The sequence below is a fragment of the Acomys russatus genome, chromosome 1 (genome assembly GCF_903995435.1).
Source record: "Acomys russatus chromosome 1, mAcoRus1.1, whole genome shotgun sequence".
Lineage (NCBI taxonomy): Eukaryota > Metazoa > Chordata > Mammalia > Rodentia > Muridae > Acomys > Acomys russatus.
The window spans coordinates 25,516,412-25,540,222 of record NC_067137.1 but is presented as its reverse complement, the minus strand read 5'-3'; the positions used below and the strand labels follow the sequence as shown (position 1 = coordinate 25,540,222).

The 23,811-nt window shown below is 37.8% G+C and overlaps 1 protein-coding gene across 1 annotated transcript in view; it reads left to right on the top strand.

Moving 5' to 3' along the window:
* Ncoa1 (nuclear receptor coactivator 1) overlaps nucleotides 1-23,811 on the top strand; it is a 97,068-nt gene that overhangs the window by 23,767 nt on the left and 49,490 nt on the right. Inside the window, 4 exon segments of the mRNA XM_051143092.1 lie at nucleotides 4,107-4,286; nucleotides 5,850-5,945; nucleotides 11,063-11,203; nucleotides 22,673-22,820. Of these exon segments, the coding sequence (XP_050999049.1) occupies nucleotides 4,107-4,286; nucleotides 5,850-5,945; nucleotides 11,063-11,203; nucleotides 22,673-22,820 (565 nt within the window).

The following is a 23,811-nucleotide window of genomic DNA, read 5'->3' as shown; positions in this document are numbered from 1 at the left end:
AACTCAGGAATTGACGTCTTGTCCTTTCATAATATGCTCCTTCGTCTGCTCCCCACAAAGTTGAGGCAAATATTTTTATAGAACATGTCAATAAGAAAGTTCAGTTCTCCTTAGTTCTTTTTGAAGTTAAACTAAATAGCTGCTGCTTCCTTAAAAAGGGCTTTGAGCTGAGCATGCATCTCAGTGGTAGAACACTTGCCTTGAATGTACACAGCAAGCAATTAGGCCCTGGGTTTGATTTCCAATACCGAAACAGTAAAAAAAAAAAAAAAAAAGTCTTCAATTTTTTGTTACCAGTTTTTTAAACGTTAGTACTTGCATTTATTTTTTTTTCAAGATGAACTGTGGTAAAAAGGAAAGAACAACTAGTGAAGATTAGACAGCCCTCCCCCAACATGCTCGAAATAAAGCACTGAGTTTCATCAGCACTTTATATCTCTAGTACAGATCTACCCTTTCCTTGTCCAATAGAGAGCACAGGGCCTGTGTTTGTCTTTTCATGAAAATACAGTCATTGTAAGTAAAAACTTGGTGTTTAAAAGATTTGTGTTATTTTTCCTTGTTATTGGGAGCGGGGGTGAGGAGAAACCCTTTGTCTAATTTTTAATGTTGAAGATCCTCAAGAGTTTTTACTTTATCTTCATTATACTGTATTTTTAGGTAAATGCAGTATACATCAAAGACTTGACGTGGGTCACTGAACCCAGTGAAATGACTTTGACCTAAATCTGTGGGGACTGGAGTTATAGTGGTTGTATGCAGCCATATGACATTCAGCATTTATATATGCTTTTAAAAGATTTAAGTATGTAATCCATACTACTTCAATTCTTTTGTCATGTATGATACTAAACCAGTATGTTTATTTCCTTTTATGTATTCTTTCTGTCTCTTACCATTAAAGTTAAGTCACGTGGTCTTAAAATAAATAAATAAATAAATAAATAAATAAATAAATAAATAAAAGATTTGTGTTCAAGAGAAGCCTTGAGCTCTGTTGTAATAAGTTAATTTAGATAATCCAAAAGAAATTTAATGAATATTAAGCTATCTAGGGGATCTAGAAATATCTGAAATATCTACCTGTATATGTTGGAAGGGTCAATATGTTTGGAGGTAATCTTACTTTTATTTAAGAAGTTATGATAGTTAATTTATTGTCAGAATAACTTTAGTGGCTTTAGTTTTAAGTTTTCAATACTTCTTACTAAACAACGAAAAAATTTCTTACAGTCTTTCTGCCCCTTATTCCTCCATGATCCCTGAGCCTTGGGAGAAGGGGATATGTATGACACAGATGTGTCATTTAGGGCTGAGCATGTCTAGCCCCTTATTTTCTGTACATTGACCATTTGTGGGTCTATGTGTTAATTACCATCTATTGTAAAAAGAGATTTCTCTAATGAGGGTTGAGAGATGCACTAATCTGTGGGTGTAATGCTGTCTTTAGGAGTCAATTTAATACTATGTCCTTGTAGCAGAGAAACAGTAGGTTCTCTTTATGGCCTATGACCTACCGAGCCATAGATTCTTGGCTCCTTTAACAGTGCAAGGAATTAGTTCTGTCGTGTGAAACAGGCCTTAAATCCAATCAGAAAGTGATTGGTTACTCCCATAACATTTGCCACTATGAAACAATAGACATAGCTTTCCAGGCTGGCTGATACTGTATCTACGTGGTTCTTCTCTGAGAAAGACTGAGGATTATTCTTCTTTCCCGGTAGCATGAGTAGCATCGTCCAGCACTATGTAAGCTGGCAAATAGGGGTGAAGCGTCCAGGTTAGTACCACCTTGATTAAAAACCAGAGGATTACCACAGCAAAACAGGAAGGCAGAGGTGCACACATGGACTCACAGTGGCTGTGGCTGTACACACAAGTCCAAGCCAGATGAATTCCCAGGTTGGAGAGAGGAGGTCATCATAGAGCCCTGGGGCTGTCTGAGGAGCTATTGGAAATTGAAGGCTGCTGAAAAAAGTTAGATTTTCTCGGAAATGTCATCCCTGAGGGGATACCTGTGTCCCAGCAGATGGCCCGGCACACCATGCACGCACTGGCAACACTAAGCAGACTCAATGGAGTTTTATGAAACAAACAAACAAAAGAGTCTAGAGAGGTGACTCAGCAGTTAAAAGCACTGTTTGCTCTTCTGGAGGACCAAGGTGCAATTCCCGGCACCCATATGGCAACTCACAACTGTCTGTAGCTCCAGTTCTGGTGGATCTAACACCCTCTTCAGACTTCTGTGGGCACTCTTGGTGCACAGACATACATATAAGGATAACATCCATGTACATAAAATACTAAAACTACAAATATATTTGTAAATATATCTTTATGTTGGTATAAATATAAACAAAAACATGCAACCGGGATGAAATAGTGGTGGGACTAGAGGGAATGGGAGTGGGCTTGAGCAAAACGTGTTATATGCAATTATCAAACAATAAAAACATATATGTTATATGAAATGATCAAACAACAAAAAAGTTTTTCTAAAGCCTTAGACATAACAGGTTCTGAAATTAAACTTGAAGGACGTCCCTTCACCCCTCTGCTGCCTGTTCCCCTCATGGCTTTTTATGCGATCCTTATTCTAGCCACTTCTCTGCCTGTTTTTCTTTTTTCTATAGTTTCTCGCTATCTGAACTGAACTAAGCAGATATTTAGCTGAATTTCTTCTGGCAACATTTAAAAAGTAGCTTTTCTTTGCAAGTGCATTCAGCAAGCTGAGATTACCCCTGGTAGTTGGGTGAATTTGGGGAAATACCATATAAACCAAGTGACAAACAAATCTTAAAGAAAAATTATTTTTTATCATAGGCTCTTAACTTTAGTTGGAGCAGAAAGCTCTAAAAATGAATAAGCAGGTTAATTTTTATATTAATTTTACTGTCTACTTCATTTACTATAGCCTATATGTGTTTCAAAAGTAAGGTAAAAGGGCCCTAGCCATAAATCCTATATAAATAAATTAGACACACACACACAGTTGTCTGTAGTTTGTTATTTCCCACATTGTTCCCTCAGTGGAATAAAAACTTATTTGTTCTTTGAAAAGAGTGGTAACTGAGGGACCTGAAATGATTGCCTCCATAAAGTCTCTAGTTTGATATTGGTATTCTAGAATCAAGGATTCCTGGGTGTTTTACTGTAGCCTATAGAGCACAACTGTCTTGAGAGCTTGTAAAGTAGATCCTTTATTTTCAAAGATTAAGCAACTGGGAATTAAGTATTAAGTGACCCAAACCTAACAACTTGTAGAAAGCAGAACTCCTTAGTGCGAGAGAAGTTAGTTTCCATACTTCCCTCTTGATGGATGACAGGAAAGGGAGTCAACAGTGGGAGGGCAGCTTTCAAAGCCCTGACCACTGGGAAGCCAGGACCTGGATAGGTCATCCGGAGAGGGAGCTGTGACTTACAGCAGTGGTTCTCACTTGAAATTTATGGCATCCTTTCTAAAACTAAATTGTTTTCTTATACTAAAGGAGATCATTTTGTTTCTTAGCAATCTTTTGATGTTACTTGCTATTTACATATTCAAAGTATTGTAACGTAAACTGTGCTAAATTAATGAAGTAATTAATGGCTGTAAGAAACCAGTATTGCTCTTTTCTATTCTAAGTCACAGACTCCTTGGACAAACTTTTAGTCTTCTCCTCCCCAACCCACCCCCATGCCCCACCCACCCCCACCCACCCCCACCCCTGTGCACAAAGAGCCTGCCCTTTGGATTGGCCTTTAATGGGTCCTGCTTATCACAGTTCTTGTGACCTTAAGTTTTCTCATTTGAAATGCATGGCTGCAATTAAAAAGAGTTAGCTGCCATGCCAGTGATTTTTAATTTTTGTCTTTCTTGCTAAGTTCTGTTAGTGAAATAGTATATTTGTTATATGAGCTCTTATACATTTTCTTGGAAATGTTCCAGTTTCTAACTGGTAGATGTACCTTATTGGCTCAATATAAAGTTAGAGCTGAGGACGTATGCCAGTCTTTTAATATGAATGTCTAACTAGCCAGATTCTTTGAAGTATGTTTTTGTGTCTTCAGAGTTTATGCTTTTCTCACTTTATTCACAAGCATGTAAATCAATTTTGCCTCCCTAGTAAATGGAGTTCCTTGGCCTCAAGAGGCAACACGCCGAAACAGCCATACATTTAACTGCAGGATGCTAATTCACCCTCCAGATGAGCCAGGTACCGAGAATCAAGAAGCTTGCCAGCGCTATGAAGTAATGCAGTGTTTCACAGTGTCACAGCCAAAATCAATCCAAGAAGACGGTGAAGGTAAAGGGTCATCTGAAAGTGATTATCTTTGGCTTGAAGGCTCTGGGGGGAGGGGTGGAATTGATTGCACACTACCTTCTTGAGATCATATTTTTGGACTAATTATATGTCATACTGTATGTCATAACCACAGTTCAATCTTCTACATTTCCTTTCTTTTTCCCGCCCTTGAGACAGGGTCTCGTTGTGTAGCCCTGGCTGACCTGGAGCCTGCTGTGTAGGCAGGGGAGCCTCAAGCTCACAGAGACCCACCTGCTTCTTCCTCCCACGTACAGATATTAAAAAGCCCATTTGGATTTCTGAGATAGGGTTTCAGTGTGTCTCCCAGCCTGGCCTTCAACTCACTGTGTAGCCTTGGTTATAATGGAATTTAGAAGCAAGTCTCCTGCCTCAGCTTCGTAAGTGCTGTGATTACAGGAGCAAACTACCATGCCCAGGCTCAGCCATTTGCTCAATTCTTTAAACTATGTTACACATATGTAGAACCACTCCGTTAGCCATGGCCCTACAGCCTTAGCATTATGCCAGTATTCCCACTAGGATGTCAGATAATTCAAACCAGTTTGTTGCCGTGAAATAAAATAGGTAACTACCTGCCTCAGTTGGAAATGTACCAGATACAACAGGTTTCGGAACAACCCTGGTGTTTAGAAAAGTTTCATTTAGAATGTAGAGGATAGCATTGGCATTTTCAGACTATGCAGAAACCCAGGAGAAAGTTTATGAATAAATGGAAGCCGTGGCTGAGACACTAATATGAAGATGACATTAGCATGGACAAATGTCACAGTGGGTTTCAGTACATAATGCTGGATGGATATGTCGTCCATGTGAACGTAGACTCACATTTAGGAACACCACAAATTGGGATCTGGAGTAAGGACCAATAAAGAGAGGAGACAAGTCAGTCAGCGGCAGTTCAGTGGCAGATTTTATCAAGAGATGGAGGTGATGATCTACTGGGAACTTTTCACACATTATTATTTCATGTCAGTAGTGGGCGGTGACCTAGAGGACCCAGGTTTGATTCCCAGCACCCACATGACAGCTTACAACTGTTTGCAGCTCCAGTTCCAGAGGATCTGATGCCTTTTTCCGGCCTTTGTATACACTGCATGCTCATGGCACACAGACATACATGCAAGCAAAGCACTCATACACATAAATTTATCTTAATTTAAAAATAGTACTGAGGACTGGTGATAGAGCATGTACTTAGCAAACCTAAGTCTCTTGAGTTTAGTTCCTAGCAGTGAAAATAACAAAAATAAAATTAAAACTAGTGCTGCTTACATTTAACCAGAACTATGGCGTTGGGCTGTTAGCATCTGTCTCTCTCAGTTTATGTGCAGTGTATATTCAATGGGGGAAAGCCTACTTTCTACTTGGGGCACCCAGATTTGTGTTGCCAGGAATCTTATTTCTCCTGTGCTATTATGTTAGAGTGATCCTAATACTATGGTAAATCCTGAAATGGGCAACTTAAAAAATAAAAACTATCAAGTAATTGATGTAAACATTTTCTCTATACTTTGTTCAATTTTCCCTTCTTGTTTTGGGCAGATTTCCAGTCATGTTTGATTTGTATTGCTCGAAGATTACCTCGGCCTCCAGCTGTTACAGGTGTAGAGTCCTTTATGACCAAGCAAGATACTACAGGTATTCACAAAATTAAAAATGCTCCATAACTATTAATACGTAAGCTTAAAACTGCACTGATCATATCCAAATGTAATAGTCACCCTCCACTTCCTAGTCTCATGCAGAAATCATTTTTGAATAGTCAACCTTGATACTGATAGTCAGATGCTTTTATTGTTGCCATGGCAATTGTGCTGTAGAGCCAGCTCTTATCAATGTTCTCATGAGTACATCTGTTTGAGCATGAGTCATCTTTGTAATCAAGGAAGAAGTGTTTAAAGAAATTTGAATGTGTTAGTATATATCTATATATTTACAAATGGATATAAATATGATAAGTTTAATATTGTTTAAATTTATTTGGTGGGACTATCCACAGGGGTCAGTGGGTAAAGGCATTTGATCCTTGAACCCCCATGTAGGAAGGAGAGAACCAACTCTTATCACACACAAAGCATACACATGCATACATGTATACACATAAATACATGTAAAATTTTTAATGTATTTGCTATTTTTCCCTTTGCTTTTTTAAAAAAAAATATTCTATACATACCACTTGAGACTGTAGAAGTAGTTGTCATGAGATCACTCAGGATGTCTGTGGAGAGTAAAGATCCACAGTAAAAGGTGACCTCACCAGTAGAGGCATTCCTACAGCACCAGCTCCTAGGCGTGCTGAAGCGAATATGTTGCTTGAACCCACACGTTAGGAAAAGCCTGAGCAGCGTAGCAAAGCCTTATCTCAAACAAGCAGAGAGTGAGTGCTGTAGGTCCGCATTGAGCTCTATTTTGGGGGATCTTTCTTGAAATTAGGTGGTCATTCTAAAAGAGTGGTGAGCTAATATGGAGCCCATGGACCACGAAGAAGTGCCGCACACCCTAAGTGTAAGTGTCAGGAGTGGCCAGCGTGGAAGGGCTTTGTTTTACAGTGAGCAATCCTGACTCAAGAAACAGGTGAACTAAGAGGCAGGCAGTAGGGCAGCACTCTGGAACAGGAGAGTGCCTGAAAACAATACTTTTTCCTTAAAAGCCACCTAGGTTAAATTAATTAATTAATTAGTTAATTAATTAATTAAAAAGATTGTATTCCTGAGCTGGAGAGATGGCTCAGCAGTTAAGAGAACTGACTGCTCTTCCAGAGGACCCTGGTTCAATTCCTAGCACCTGCATGGCAACTCACAACTGTCTGTAACTCCTGTTCCAGGGGTATCTGACAACCTTACACAGACATTCATGCAGTCAAAATACCAATGTACATATAATAAAAATGAGAAACAGTCATAGGGGAGGGGAATAATGGAAAAATGGGGGGGGGAGGAATGGGAGGATACAAGGGATGGGATAAACATTGAGATGTAACAAGAATAAATTAATAAAAATAAATTAATTAATTTAAAAAAATAAAAAATAAAAGCAATAAATAAATAAATAACAAAAAAAATATTTTATTCCCATCTAGAACAAACTGCAACTGTTTAAATTTTTTCCTAGTTAATTTATCTTCAAACTGACACTCGGGTTTTCATATTTTTGCGTACTCAGAGTTACATCTCCCAGTCACCTCCTTAATTTGAAAACAGAGATAAATGGTAGAAGATATATTTTTGAGCAGAAATTTAAAAAATGAACTTCAACTAAATTTATTCTTTCTTTGTCCATTTTAATGTGTATTCTTTTACAAATCTTTAAAGATTCTATTTTATTTTTAACAACTTTTTAACTCTCAGAAATCTGATACTATTGTGTTATATGCTTTATTCTTGTTGTGTTTTTAAAGATAAAAATCCCAAGTGATCTTCCTAAAAAGAAGATGAGAAGTAAATTAGCATAGATATGAAAAAACAGTAAAGAGAGGCCTGTGAGCACGGAGAGACTGCCCGGCTCTCCATCCCTTTTCCAGTCTATCGTGTGCTCACTTCCATTTCTTCCATGAGCAACACTGGAAAAATTCAATGAACCCTCATTGAAAGCCAGAAATATTTTATATGGAGGAAAATAGGTTTCATTGACAAAGAAAATTGGTCTTTTTGTCAGTAACTGGCTGACATAAAAAGAAGCCATATAGGGCTTGATGAGACACAAGACTGAAAACCTGCTGGGAAGTATGTTTGTCAAGCTGCAGAGGAAGTGTCAGACATGAGAGACTGAGTTAATGAGAGCCAGTGGGATGGCCCAGTGGGGTGAAGGCACTTGGCACAAGCATGGCAGCTGAAGTTCCATCCCCAGATCACACGCACAGGAGGAAAGAGAGTCCTGATACCACTGACATGTCCCTGACCCCATTCATGCCACATGCCACATGAACCTATGCCCACAAACACACATGTGCACACAATGGTCCTAAGATAGTTCATGAATAATACTTTTCAACTCATTCTCACTTCTGTAAGTTAAATACTACATTAAATCAGAGAAGAATTTAAGTTACAATTTTACTGCATCTGACTATGTATAAGTAAAAATAACCATGACCATTTAAAATAAGAACATTTATTTCTTAGTTTCACAATAATTATTCAAATAGTAAGGACATCAAAAATAACACATTCTGGGGTCTGGAAAGGTAGCTCAGAAGTTAAGCACACTGGCTGCTCTTGCAGAGGACCCAGGTTTGATCCTCAGCGCCCACATGGCAGCTCAGAGCTGTCTGTAACTCCAGTCCCAGGGGAGCTGATGCTTTCTTATGGCTCCTGAGGACCCCAGCCACACAGAGGTATACAGACATACATGGAGACAAAACACACATACACATGAAATAAAATTTTAAATAACTTAAGACTTATTTTTTAAAATAACTGATACAAACTTTCTTGCTTTATGAGTGGGAAACAGTAACTGATTTGCTGGAGGTAAAAATATTTATTCCTAATGAGCTATTCTTTATATTACATTACCTTCGACCTCAGCACTGTACTTCACCTCTCAATACCAAGTTACCAGAGAAATAGAACTTAGACTTGAAATTTAAAGCTAGTATATTATATTGTTACCTCATCTCTTGTCATATAATAGAATTCACTGAAAATAATAGTGAGGTGAGGTAACTATTAAATACTTCATTTTAGTGGTACTTTTTAACTATATGTGGAGTGGCTCATGTCCCTTTTTTTTTTTTTTTCCTTTTGGTATTTTGAGACAGGATTTCTCTATATAGCTCTGGCTGTCCTGGGACTCACTCTATAGACCAGGCTAGCTTCAAACTCATAGAGATCCTCCTGTCTCAGCCTCCCAAGTGCTGGGCTTAAAAGCTTGTATACCACCGCCCCATGTGCCTTTAAAAAAAAAAAAAGTTGTCTATCAGGAAAGATTGAATGGTGGGTTTTCGTTTGTTTTCTTTGTTGTCTTTTGTTTGGTTGGTTAGTGGTCAGTTCAGCTTCCATTTGGTAAGTAGACATTCTAAAGCAACCGCATGATTCTCTTCTCCTCAGGGTTATTTCCATAGCCCAATCATTTAGTGTCATTGCTGAAAACATAATCACTTTCTTTTCGATAGCACCACAATTCAAGATTCCTTTGCTATGTTGTGGATCATTTTTGCATACACACATGTATGAGCGTGCGTGTACACACACGCGTGCGCGCGCGCACACACACACACACACACACACACACACATACACTTCCCTTAGTCATTGCCTATAAGGAGTATTTATTGTATATGAAGATTACATAACAGTAGAATTGTTGCTATAATGAACTTTTTTATATATGGCATAGCTTTCGGTTACAGTAGTCACCAGACTCTCTTCAAATTATTTTAATTAACAAAATTATCTTACTTGATTTTCAACTGGATTCTTTCTATCTACGTTTATTCCAATAGCTGATGGGTGAGATCTTCAAGTAGGATTGGATACATTAGATTCGAACCCTAACAAGTTAAAGGAAAGCAAACAAATATTTTATTACTAAGAAAACCAAATTGAAGGAGGAGAAAAGAAAGTGTAATTTTAGCTAAATTAAGAAGCATACACATTAGGCTGGACTTGATTGTATAAAAAGAAGAACATAAAATCAGACATTCATAGAAGAAACATGAATAGTGAATAAGCATGAAAAGGATTCACCGTTGTTAGTAATGAATGAAATTCACATTTTGATAGCAGTGAAGTGGCAATTCTTCAGGAAGGGCTGGGAATTGAACTCTGGCTCTTGTGTGTATATATAATAAAAATAAGCCTGAAAAATCACAAACTATATTAGTTGGTCCCCCTATTAGCTGAGAAATAACTTACCCAGAATACCATCATAGCCAACAGGAAATTTGACCAAATATGATAACTATAGCGAATTAGCAATGAATTTATGAGGCTTTTTTTCAATAGAATGATGCCTCATAAATCTTAAGGTTTTGGTTTAGTGCCTTATCTGGGTGCATTTTTATTGCCTCTAGACTCTGTTGTAGAGTTGCCTATGAAGATTAACTGTAGGTTTAAAGGGGTGAGGAAAGCTTGCTTTTTTTTTTTTTTTTTTTTTTTTTTTTTCTCTCATATTCTCTTCACTTGGTCATTGGGAAATAGCCTAAACTAGGATAATATACTTAATTATTCTATTTCCTAATTGTTAGTCATCAATACGCAGAAAGCATCAAAGAGGGGCAGACCTTGGGGGATTTGAACTGGGTGTCTCAACAGCTTCAGATGACTTCAATGGCTGTTCTAGGGGACTGTTTGTTTGTGACAGGGCTTCGTGTAGCTGGGGCTGACTTCCACTAATCATGTAGCTGGGGATAGCCTTGAGCTAGCTTCTGCTGCCTCTACCTCCCAAGGACTGACATTATAGGCATAAGTCACCATGACCTGCTTAGCAGTGCTGGAATTGACCCCGGAGCCTCATTATCATAGACAGGCACTGGATCGACTGAGCTACACCCTTCACCTTGATAGGATTTCAGTACCAGACTAGAACCGAATCTACACAATAACACATCACAATCCAAGACCACACAGTCCTTATCATGTCTCTAATATACTACATTACTGTGTGTAATAAATGTAAATGGTATTTTACTACTTTTGTCTAACCAGTATTTGGAAAGAGAATACTCTATAGATTGGATATATCTGGTAGTTTTGAAGTGTGGATGATTTATATCAAGATTCTGTCATAAATGCCAACCATTCTCTGTGCAGGTAAAATCATCTCTATTGACACTAGCTCCCTCAGAGCTGCTGGCAGGACTGGCTGGGAAGATTTAGTCAGGAAATGCATTTATGCTTTTTTCCAACCTCAGGGCAGAGAGCCATCTTACGCCCGACAGCTATTTCAAGAAGGTAAAACACTTTTGTCTCATTTTTTTTTTCATTAACCTGTATGTTGCTATTGAATAATTTTTCTTAGAGTTCATAGCTTGATAAGTATTTTCTCCAAATTACAGCTTCTATAATAAGTTTCAGGCAAGGAAGAAATGGGTAAGCAAAGTAACTCATGAGTGGATCCTGAGACCCAGGATGCACATCCTAAAGACTAGGATGTCATGTGGCAGTCACTCATTCATTCATTCATTCATTCAGCAGATGTGTCGAGTTCCTCACATGCATAGAGCACTACGTATATAAGGTGGCAGGGGTACAGCGGTGGCTAGGGAGCAGGTTCTGCTCAGAGGATATTAGGAGACTATAGGATAGCTCTAAAAGCAGTGTGACCCTGATGATAACAGAAGGATAACTATTAAAAAGTAAATTTAAATTTGATGATAATTTGAGAGAGCAAGGGATTTTTTTGTTTGTTTGTTTGTTTGTTTGTTTGCCTCCTAAAGATTCCCCCCCCCCCCAGGAAAACAAGTGTGTCAAGGGCGTGTGGATGACAGAGGCCTTCGTACCACTAATTTTAACTTCATGACTGTTGAGGATATATCTCGTGACTTAGACTGAAGTTCTGGACTTAATACTGTGTCCTGTGATGTTAACTGTTGCGCAGCTGCCGTGTCTAAGAGGTCTGCAGAAGCACAAAACAAGTGTATCCATACCTGTAAAAAGATGAGAAAGTTCACAGAGACTCCGAGCTAAGGGATTGTTTGTGCACTGTACAATACTGTCATGTAGGCAGCCCTAGTGTTCCTTTCCCAATGTCAGCTTTAGTTTGAAAGCCTCTATCAATTGCTAGTCCTAAAATACAAGAAAATGTTCCATTATTCTCACACCCTTTTTAATTTTAAACATTTCCCCCATAACATTTCCCCATAACATCATGTCCTCAGTTTCCTGATGACATATCATTCATTACATTGTAGGTTAACTGTTTCCTAACAGGAAGAATTTTTTTTGTAAATTGAGTGTATAAATCTCAAAGTTGTAGTTATTTCTGGAACAGAGTAGTAAGTAGTTTTTCAGAGGGCTCCTTACTAAACTCTGTGCCAATCCTCAAGACTATTTAATTACAAAGAACCGAAAATCTACATTATTTTTAACTTCCCCCAGGCAGTCCCAAAGTACATCCTGGCTTGGGAGCCATCATAATAATGACGGATTCCCTCTCCTAAGTATGAACTTCGGCTTCCTCTGCATAGCGATGCTTGACTTTTGAGTGAGTTTGGGACTCAGCACAGCCTTCACTTACTACTTAATGTGTAACATAGTATATGGGTCTTTGATTTTTGTCATAATTTTCAAGGTGGACCTTCTGTGGTTTTTTTCGAGACAGGGTTTCTTTGCCTGGCCTTGAACTCACAGAGATCTCCTGCCTCTGCCTCCCTGAGTGCTGGGATTTCAGGCGTGTGCACTGTGCCTGGCTAATTTTATTTGCCTATAATTTGTGTGAAATGGGTATCTATTGTCCAAATGAGTAAGCTCCACACAGGTGTAAAAGAGCCATCGTTCATTAACCATTATGAAGTAGGTTTATTAAAATCTAATAAATAATCTCTCAGAATACAAAATACAATAATTTATGGGACAGTATAAAGAAAAAATTATAACGCACTTGCTTTTCCTCCTTGGGCACTTCTTAGTATCACATCCTCCAGTTTTTTAGAAAAAGAATTCCTTGGTAGAAATGACTTTGGGTTTTTTCTTTTTTCATTCAAAACTAAGATGGCAAAAGTTCATATGACTCTGGTTCTAGAGTTTTAAAAATTAAGACAATTTACTAAACAGCATGCTGTAGATAGACAGCATTTTCTAGTATTTTATATTAAGTAGATGTAGCCTGGTAAGAGAGATGTAGTCTTTGGAAACATGTAAATCATCTGTTAAAAAGTCCCACTGATTTAAAATCTCAGATAAGGGCTAGATATGTTAACAGACCTTGAAGGTGATGCTTAAGTTTAAGAACCTATCAAGAATGAAGATTGTAATTACTTACATTTGCAGGTTGTTTTGTTTCTGCTGTCTCTAGCACTTAAGGACAGTGTGAGGCCAGTGAGACATGTTCATGTTAAAATGTCTGTGATCAGACAGATAAAAGATGAGCATGTATGTACGTAGAATTGTAAATTAGTATAGTCATTAGAAAGAAAAGTGTAGTGAGTCCTCAAAATATTTGAAAATAGAATTATCATAGGATTTAGGAATCCCATGTCTGAGTTTATAACCTATAGATCACTAGCCAAGATATTGAATCAACTTATGCGCTTTTCAATGGGTAAATGGAAATGAAGAAAATGTTCATATGTATATATATGTATGTATATGAATGATATACATTGACATACAATGATACTCCTATGTAATGGAGATCATTACAATAAGTGAGATAAGCCAGACACAGAAATACAAATACCATATGATCTTTTACACATAGTCTAGAAAAAGTAGGATGGTGCTTTGAGAGGCTGCAGTGGTGTATAGGGATGGGAGGGACTGTTGAGGTGATGTTGCTTAAACCACTTCATTAGGTCCAAGGGATAAGGCTAACAGGTCTGTGTGTGCATGATGGTTATAGCTCACAGCAACGTGCTATTCTTGAGCAATGCAAGGAGAACAGATACCAAGTCTTCTCACCATGAAAGTGAGAATTGTCATACAGTGTGTGTTAATTAGTTAGATTTAACCATCCACAATGAGTAAGTACTTAAAGGTATCATAATACATAGGAAAAATGAGTAGTATTTTATTTGTTGACCTAAATAAATTTAGATTTAGGAGAAAAAAGAGGCACATTTCACCACTAGCTCCTTGATTTTGCATAAATTTTTATAGTGATTGGTATTTAGACAAGAGAAAACTATCTTCCATCTGTCATCTTTTTTCTTTTCCAGTAATGTACTATTTGAAGATGGCAATTGCTATAAAATCCTAATGTTCCCTAGCATTTTTGTTCTTAGCTTAGTTTTGTTTTTTTCTTTTGTTTTGAGTTATTGTTGTTGTTGTGGTTGTGGTTGTGGTTTTGTTGATTTTGGTCTTGGTTTGGGGTTTGGGTTTTTGGCTGCTTTTGGCCAAGACAACTTGTTGTGTTTGGGTCAGGGACGCAGTTAGTGCTGGGGATTGAACCTAAAACCTCATACATGCTAGGCTAGTGCTTTAGCACCAAGCTATCCCCAGCCTTTTGTTTTTTGTTCTTTGATGTAGGCTCTCCTGTAGCCCAGGTTGATTTCAAACCTATTATGTGGCTGAGAAAGACCTTGAATTCCTGACCTTCTTACCTCTACCTCTCAAGTGCTGGGATCACAACAGTAAACTGCTACACCATGCTCATGAAATACTTTCAAAGGATGCTTGCTTACTGCTTCATCTTCCAGGGTCATGTGTAGCATCATTCCAGCCAAGAACACATGAGAACACTTGCTTGAACCAGATTGAAGCCATGGTTCTACACTGAGACTGGGCAAAGTGGGTATTAAAACCACTTGGGGGACTTTAAATTCAGAGAAAGGTGATGCAAGTGGAAATAGCTTGGAGAAGCTTTGTAGGTTCTGCTCTTTCTTTATTTTATTTATTTTGTTTGGTTGGTTGGTTGGTTTTTTTGGGATTTTGTTTTTTTTTTGTTTGTTTGTTTTTTTGTTTTTCTTTATTTTATAATATTTCTTTTTTATGTATACATTTATATTATTAAACATAAATAAAATAAACTACATACATCAAGAAGAACCATGAAACGATCAGAAATTATATAGTGTTTTGGCTATTTGTATTTGGCAATCTTGAAGAAAACATCTTTCTTATCTTGGTGAGTCTAAAATTCTGAATATAAATCAATATCTATCATATCTCATCTCTATCAACTTAAAACATTTATCTAAACCTGAAAACATCTTAACCCCTAAACAACTAAGCTTAATTTTAAGACTAAACTATCTGGTCTTCAATCCCATCAGAGACTCAAGAAAGAATAAAACTTAATTACCTGAGTAAACCGCAAGTGCTAGTTAGCAGCTCCCAAAATGGAAAAAAATAAATAAATAACAGAGACAGTTTGCTGCCTAAACAGCCACCCAAAACTTTCTATAACGTTGGAGCATCAACTTCAGCCTTCTGGACCAATTTGTGAGGCAGGACCTATTGAGGACCTGCTTACCTTGTCTTGGCAGAGTTTGGTCATCAACTCTGCCTGCATCCAAGCTTGCCCATTTTTTAGGCAGAATTCTGTCTGTGGCGGAAATGAGGACGTTTTGCCCAGGGGCTTGTTTGCCACACTTGAAGCCATCTCCATAAGGAGGCTCATTGGTGCTCATCATCTTCTTTGAGGTAGGCTGGGTGTTGCCAGGAGTTAACCTGTCATGTTGTCGAAGAATCTTTAAAAACAAAAACAAAAACTTTAAATGCCATATTCTGTAGGTCTCTGAGGCTTTTGAGACCTTATCTTACTATTTTACCTTATATATCTGTAGAATCATATCTATCTATTAAACCTAGGATTTATGTTCTTGTGATAAAAACAGACTAGTAATTGACAGGACCATGATTTGATCCACTAACTGTTAGCTTGTATTGCTTAATTATCCTAACCAGCCTGCAATAGCATTTTCAAGGTACTGGAATTAAGTTGGATGGGCACAATGCTTCACAGTAGAGCAGAAATATATATCATGAGCATGATGAACAATCTTACATTTGAATTTGGTACCAATTATTAAAATTATACGTACTTTACATCAATATACAAAATTCTATACCAACGAGTTAAAAATAACCTTATTTGTGAGTAACAATTAAGGTCTTAAATTGAGGAGTATATTCAATAATCTGCTTTTTGTCCTATAATCCCTATATATTTCTATATCCCTCCTTCTTTCTTTTCAACCCCCATCTCCATACCTACAAAAGAAAGATAAGGACAGTGGAGAACAGGATGCTTCCCATTGTCCTGAGTGAGATGGATGCAAGCGGCAGTTGTCAAGTCAGATTTCCTGGCCCTTCACCATACTGCCAAGTGAGCACAAGATGCTCTCTTGCAGAGAAATTTGGGAAATATAAAACTAGGTTTCATAAGGTTTTAACATCTATAATGAGGTAGTGTTGTTTTGTGCTTAATTGAGTTGGATAGATGTTCTACTCTCCTGTTTTAGGAGATTCAAGGCATAGTTAAGGTATTTTAAGTTCCCAGGAGTTCGACAGTAAAGGCACCTTTTAAACGTCATTACTCAGTGTACTTATTTTTCCAGAGTGTTTTTTCTTATAGCACATCCATCAGCAGAGTGCCAGTATGGGAAGTGCTGAGATGGGTGGATGGGTGGATGGGTGGATGGGTGGATGGGTGGATGGGTGGATGGGTGGATGGGTGGATGGGTGGATGGGTGGATGGGTGGATGGGTGGATGGGTGGATGGGTGGATGGGTGGATGGGTGGATGGGTGGATGGGTGGATGGGTGGATGGGTGGATGGGTGGATGGATGGTGGATGGGTGGATGGGTGGATGGGTGGATGGGTGGATGGGTGGATGGGTGGATGGGTGGATGGGTGGATGGGTGGATGGGTGGATGGGTGGATGGGTGGATGGGTGGATGGGTGGATGGGTGGATGGGTGGATGGGTAGATGGGTGGATGGGTAGATGAGTGGATGGGTGGATGGGTGGATGGGTGGATGGGTGGATGGGTGACCTACAAAGTATTTTATCGAAGTTTTGTTTATCTATTTATAGTTCTATAATAGGTCATAATTTATCTTTTAAATGCCCCTGATATATTGTTACATGAAAAACCAGGTTAAGAAAGCACAGTATATATAATATAATCTCAATCATGTATCTTTCCAATTCTATATTAATAAAATGTTAATTTTACCTCAGTTGATAGAATTACAAATAACTTTATCTTATTCATTGTTCATCTTTTTGTTACCTTAGCTTTATACTCATAAAATAAAGCATTAGGAGTGGCAGCTCATGCCTGTAATTCTGGGATATAAGAGACTAAGGAAAGAGGCAGACAGATCTATGTGAGTTTGAGGGCAGCCTGGTCTACAAAGAGAGTCTGGGGCAGGCAAGGCTACACAGAGAGACCCTATCTGGAAAAAAAAAGCAGAGACAGAGAGAGGAGAGAGAGAGAGAGAGAGAGAGAGAGAGAGAGAGAGAGAGAGAGAGAGAGAGAGAGAGAGACACTAAGGAAAGAGGATTGTCACAAATTTGAGGCCAACCTAGGCTACATAGTGAGTTTCAGGTTTGCCTGGGTTACAGAGTCAGATCCTGTCTCAAAAAATAATTGTGTGTATGTGTGTTGCCATTAATGATTATCAAAAATATTATTTGAGGTTTATATAGTTATATAAAGGTCCACATGGCCAAAAAATATTTTTATTTCAAACTTTTTTGAAATATTTAAAATATTAACTTACTTGCCTCCTGTAGAAATTTTGATTACCTGAACAGGATTTATTCATTGGTAATTTTTAAAATCTTATAATATTCAGAAGGAGGAGAAAAATGAATATTCGTCTAGGAACAATTTTTTTTTTCTTTACCTAGTAGCAGTTTTTTGTTTTAGCTTTGGTTTGTTTTTTGTTGTTACCACTGTGTTTTCTTTTGTGTTTTGCAGTTGTTTTTATTCCTCTATCTGGCAAACACTAATTGGAGCAGGTGCTGCCACACCTTTGCTACCTGACCAGGCAGTTGGTAAAGCAAGCCTGATGCAGGTCATCTCAGTGCCGAATTAGGAAAAAGCACATTCTTAAATAGCTGTACTTCCACAGTTTCTCTGACCACGGAATAATCTTTTAATTTTTTTTCTTGGTTGAGGCCTCTTATAAGAAAAAATGAAAATAATTGTCAAGTTCAAGATTTAGCAGAAGATGCCCTATTCCCAGTTTTCTGAGACCACCAGGTAGATTTCCAAAGTGGCTGTACTAGTTTGCATTCCCACCAGCAATAAAGGAGTGTTTCTCTCTCCCCACATCCTCACCAACATGTGGTGTCATTTGAGTTTTTGATCTTAGCCATTCTGGTGGGTGTAAGATGGAATCTCGGAGTTGTTTTGATTTGCATTTCCCTGATGACTAAGGAGGTTGAACATTTCTTTAAGTGTTTCTCAGCCATTTGATATTCCTCTGTTGAGAATTCTCTGTTTAGTTCCAAGCCCCATTTCTCGATTGGGTTATTTGGTTTGGTGGTGTTTAATTTCTTGAGTTCTTTATATATTTTGGATATTAGACCTTTGTCAGAAGTAGGGTTGGTGAAGATTTTTTCCCAGTCTGTAGGCTGTCGCTTTGTTCTCTTGACAGTGTCTCCTGCCTAACAGAAGCTTCTCAGCCTCATGAGGTCCCATTTATTAATGGTTGACATTAAGGCCCGGGCTGTTGGTGTTCTGTTCAGGAAGTTGTCTCCTGTGCCCATTTTTTCTTCTAATTGACTTTGTGTCTCTGGTTTTATGTTGAGGTCTTTGATCCACTTGGATTTGAAATTTGTGGACAAATGGATTGAACTAGAAATGATCATAATGAGTGAGTTAACCCAGAAACAGAAAGAGTCAAGTGGTATATACTCACTTATATCTGCATACTAGCCCAAGGGGCATGTCCCATGAAAGCCTTCACTTACCAGGAAACTGAGACAGAGGGGAGGACATCCTATTGGGACTCTAGATGAGAGAAGCATGGGAGAATAGCAAAGTAGAAGGATCCAGAGGGTCCTAGAAACCTACAAGAAGAGCAATATGATAGATTTGGGCCCAGGGGACCCACTTAAACTATGGCTCCAGCCAAGGACAATACAGGCTGTAAACTTCAAACCCCTAACCAGATTTAGCCAATGGACAGGACATTCTCCACAGTTGAGTGGAGAGTGGGGTATGACTTTCACATGAACTCTGGTGTCTCATATATGACCACATGCCCTGGATGGGGAGACCTGGTGGCACTCAGAGGAAAGATAGCAAGCTACCAAGAAGAGACTTGATACCCTATGAGCATATAAAGGAGGAGGAGGTCCCCTTCAGTCACAGTCATAGGGGAGAGGAGTAAGGGGAAAATGGAAGGGAGGGAGGAATGGGAGGATACAAGGGATGGGATAACCATTGAGATGTAATAAGAATAAATTAATAAAATGAAATAAAAAGATTTAGCAGAAGACTTTCCAGGTGTCAGCAGTGCCCTTAAGCTTTAGAGCCCTCCCTACTGAATGTTCTAGAGGGTTAGACATAGACACACACAAGGTAGGAAGTTGGCTGGGATTAGTCACACACCTGTGTGTACACAACTTGGCACTCGGCAGGCTGAGGACAGAGAACAGTTTGAGACCAGCTTGAACTAAGTAGTAAAATCCTATAAGAACAAATTTTTTAAAAAAAGGAAATCAGAGACCAAATATTTGCCGAATAGCTGACAAAAACCTACGAGGACTCCTGGGATGGAAATAGAATTCCAAGCCTAACCTTGAAACCCACTTAAAGGAAGCCATGGAATACTGAGTAAACAATCACTTCACATTCGTAGTGTGTTACGGCTACCTTATCCTTAACCCAAAACATTAGTCACACCACTGGGAGGCATTAGCATGAAGGTAGTTTAAGAGTTGACTAACGGAAGGGAAGGAACATTGCTTCTTCCTCAGGTGGAGTGCTTACACCTTGCTGCAACATTTGAACTTTCACAAGAGAGTAATAATTTTGATAATAAAATTCTTAACCGTAAAAAAAAAAAAGAGTTGACTAATGTGATTTGGGCCATTTGTACCATAGCAGTTGCTTATTTTTCTTTGTTGGTTATGCAGGAAGTAGTCATGCAAATGCTACTGTGTGCTGGTGTCCACACTCGATAGAGCCTCGTAACGTCACTGGCTCCACTTTAGTGGTGGATGAACTGAGAGCGGACAAAGCCAGAGGCCATGTGTGAATCTGACTCCTAGCCTTCTTCCTCTCTTTATCCATTGCTTCCTACTTCCTGCCTGCTCGTTTGAACCAACAGGCATTGGAAATCTAGTTAACTAGAGAGTCATGTCTTGATGAGTTCAAGTTTTAAGAACTAGGGATTTTATAGCCCAACATGTCTGAAGTCTGAGCTGGATCCCAATTACTGGGGAGGAAAGAGAGAAAGCCTTGCTATATCAAATAATTACCTTTTTTCTCAGTTCAAAAAATAGTTCTCAATGAGTTCTAATCCACACATTATCATCTATAATAATCTGACTTCAAAACTTTACGTTCTGAACGTAAATTAAGCAAAAGTTTAATTTAATACTTAAATTATTTCTAAAATTTCAATATTTTTATAGGTTTAGCTGCAATCCTACAAGTTTATGCAGTATAATTAACCAAAGCTTATGTTTCTGTAATCCACAATAAATACACTCAGGTTCCCATATTATCCCAAGTTTCTGATTGTTTCTCATTTACAGTTTGTGATCAATAAAGATTTTCTTCTCAATTAATTTCCTTTATAAAATTAAGTCTTTATTCCTATAAGAGTAAAAACATAAATTGAGGTATAAGAGTTTCAAAATGTAACTAAGATCGAAAGTCTGTTCTTTAGGAAGAATTATGGCATTCGATCACATGCCAGTGTTAGTGTAGTTACTTACGGTTCAGACTGAAAATCCATCAGCCAGCGCTTCCTTCCTGGCCAGCTTTATGGCAGAGCACTGGAGAGAGGTCAGCAGAGAGTAGAAAACAAGGCAGGCTAGATCATCAACCCTTACACTAGCTAATGAAGAATGGCTTGAAAAAAGGCACTGGAAGGACATTTAGGAAGAAGAAATAATGTTGAAAATGAAAGAAATCAGTATCAGCCACTCATTATGTGGGTATCAGGGACTAAAAATGTGAGTGAGGAAGTGAATTTTACATTATATTTCATTTCAAATGAACACATGTAGGTTAGTGATGCTGTGTTGAGCAGTGCAGCTCTTTAAAGTAATTAGTGTTTCCCTGTGTAATAAGGAGATCTGGAAAATGAACAAAATAAAGAAATCAGTAAAATGGAGTAAGTAAAACCATGTAAGATGTTATGCCTTTAAAATCTTATGTTAATAATTTATTGTATGATACCACTTGTCTGTTGAAGTATTTTTCTAAATATATTATTTAAATATATAATCAGTTTGGGTTGTTAACATAATTTTAGGACTGATTTGCTTATACCCTCCAACAGAAATTATCAGTGTCCATGGAAGATTCTTTAATCTTTTATTATCTTATTAAATACTGAATTTCTCTATGCACTGCATTTGGCAAACATGGAAGTGTCTTAGCTGAAAGTGCAGGGTTTACATCCTCATTTCTGTGCTTAGGCAGATTTATCGTACTGCCGACTTAAAACAGACTTTCCTCAGTCGGTGCTAAATACTTGAGATAAAAGAGAACATATCTTCTCTTCTCTTGAATAATATGTAGCTTGACAAATATTAGTTGATTATTTAAAATCTCTCCCATGAGATATTTAGGCTGTAATTGAGCAGGCATCCTAGCACAGGTTTTTAATCTCAGTACTTAGCAGGCTGAGGCTGGAAGAGTGTAAGTTTGAGGTCACCCTGGGCTATATGGCAAGTTCTGGGCTAGTCTGGGCAATAGACAGAGACTTTATTTCAAAAAGTAAAATGTCTTCAAAATATTTCTTACAAGCTAAACTTTAACAGGTGTTTGTGATAGTAGTTCTTGTATTTCAGTGAATTTGGTTTTTTAAAATCTTTCTATTGCCAAGTCTAGTAAGCTTCAAGATAGAGCTCTGTGGTGTTACTAAAACATCAATGACATTTCAGTCCTTCAGCCTTGGGTAATCTCTACATATTTCACAAGCACTTACCTCAGTGGCTAGATCCTTGCCTGCTGTGTAAGACAGAAGTTAAGTGGTGTTGTTTGTAAAGTAATGTAACTGACAGCCTAGGTTTTGTTCTTTACTAGTAATCATTGATTTTTATCTTAATTTGCTTATTAAACTTCAAAAATTAGGGACTTGAAGGATTCACTTTCCTTAGTAAATAAAGAATTCTTCAAACCATTTTTAAAAAGAGAGGGTGAATTTTATGGCATATGAATTACATCTCAGTAGAGCTATAATTCAAACCGTCAGCCAGCCAAAGATAATAAAAGAAAACTTTTTAGAGATGACACTGAATGCAAAAGGCAGAAAAATACTTATAGTGTTTTGAATGGAGACTTAATAAATTTGGATAACTTTCCCATTATAGAGAAAGATTTAAGATTTTACTAGGTTGGTGTTTATCACAGTCCAAATCAGCCTTAAACCTGTCAAGAGGTGTGTTCTAGCTGGCATTCTCCGCTCCCCCAAATCTTTGAACTATTCTTTGAGTCAGAGCAGGCAGCGATTGGGAGGGAGCAATTTTCAATGAGGTTCTTGGTAAAGATAAGACCTGGTAACTCTCCTTTGCCCAGCGTTCAAGTATCAGAATTTTAACTAGGTTTTTCTTTTGTTTGAAACAGTGATGACTCGTGGCACTGCCTCCAGCCCATCCTATAGATTCATATTGAATGATGGGACAATGCTTAGCGCCCACACCAAGTGTAAACTTTGCTACCCTCAAAGTCCTGACATGCAGCCTTTCATCATGGGGATTCATATCATCGACAGGTACTATTTATTTGGAGAGAATTCTAAGTTAGTGTGAGAATAGCATGATGAATATATCCATAATTAATATTAATTATCCTGTAGTATATCCACACTGGGTGTTACAGTTTTGTTACCAAATAGCTTTGCTGTTCATAAAGGAGACAGGAAAGGTGGGACCGAAAAGTCATTTTTAGGTGGTGAAAACAAAAAGGTGCCTAAGATTTACAACATTCTACATGAGCAGTTACAGCATTAGAAGAGACTCAGTTTATAACACGGTTGTTTTATTTTTAAGGGTACTTTATTAGGACATTTATGGCCCTTGAGTTCAAGTTGACAGTTTATCATAGCCACCTTACTCATTAAACTCTCAACTTGAAGTCTCTCAATATTGCTTCTAATTTGTTCCCTGTCTCTAAGTAGGGTTCTGATACACATAGCAAATTCACGAAAGTATTCTTTTATATTGTTATTTGTTTCAAAGCCCTAAGTTATAACTGTGTAAAATTTAGCATTAAGAACAAAGACATTTCCCCTCACTTCATCTTTTTTTCCATCTGATGTTTTGCGTATTGGAACATGGTAATGCCAGTCACAAATCTGTTGTCATAGTTACACATTTGAGTAAAGCGCTCCATAAAACCTGAGTTCAGTATTCTGACTTTTTCTAGTTTTAGTTGAACTTTTTTCTTGTGAGTGGAATTAGCACAGTTCTTTTTTCATATTGTGATTTCTCTTTCAAAACATCTGCTATGTCTGCATATCACCCTTTTTAATTTTTGCATCAGTGACACAGTATTTTCCTTACCCAGTCTTCCTCTTTGGAGTTGAAATACTTAAAAGCTATAACAGGGGAGTCATAAATAAAATGCTTTCTAAATAAAGGTGTGGGAAGTTTCTCTTTTCAAATTAAATCATTACTGCAATAATAATTATTTATATTAATTTTAGAAAAGTTTATTAGTATATTTATTGTATATTTTCCCAATACCAAGAAAGACTTATTTTT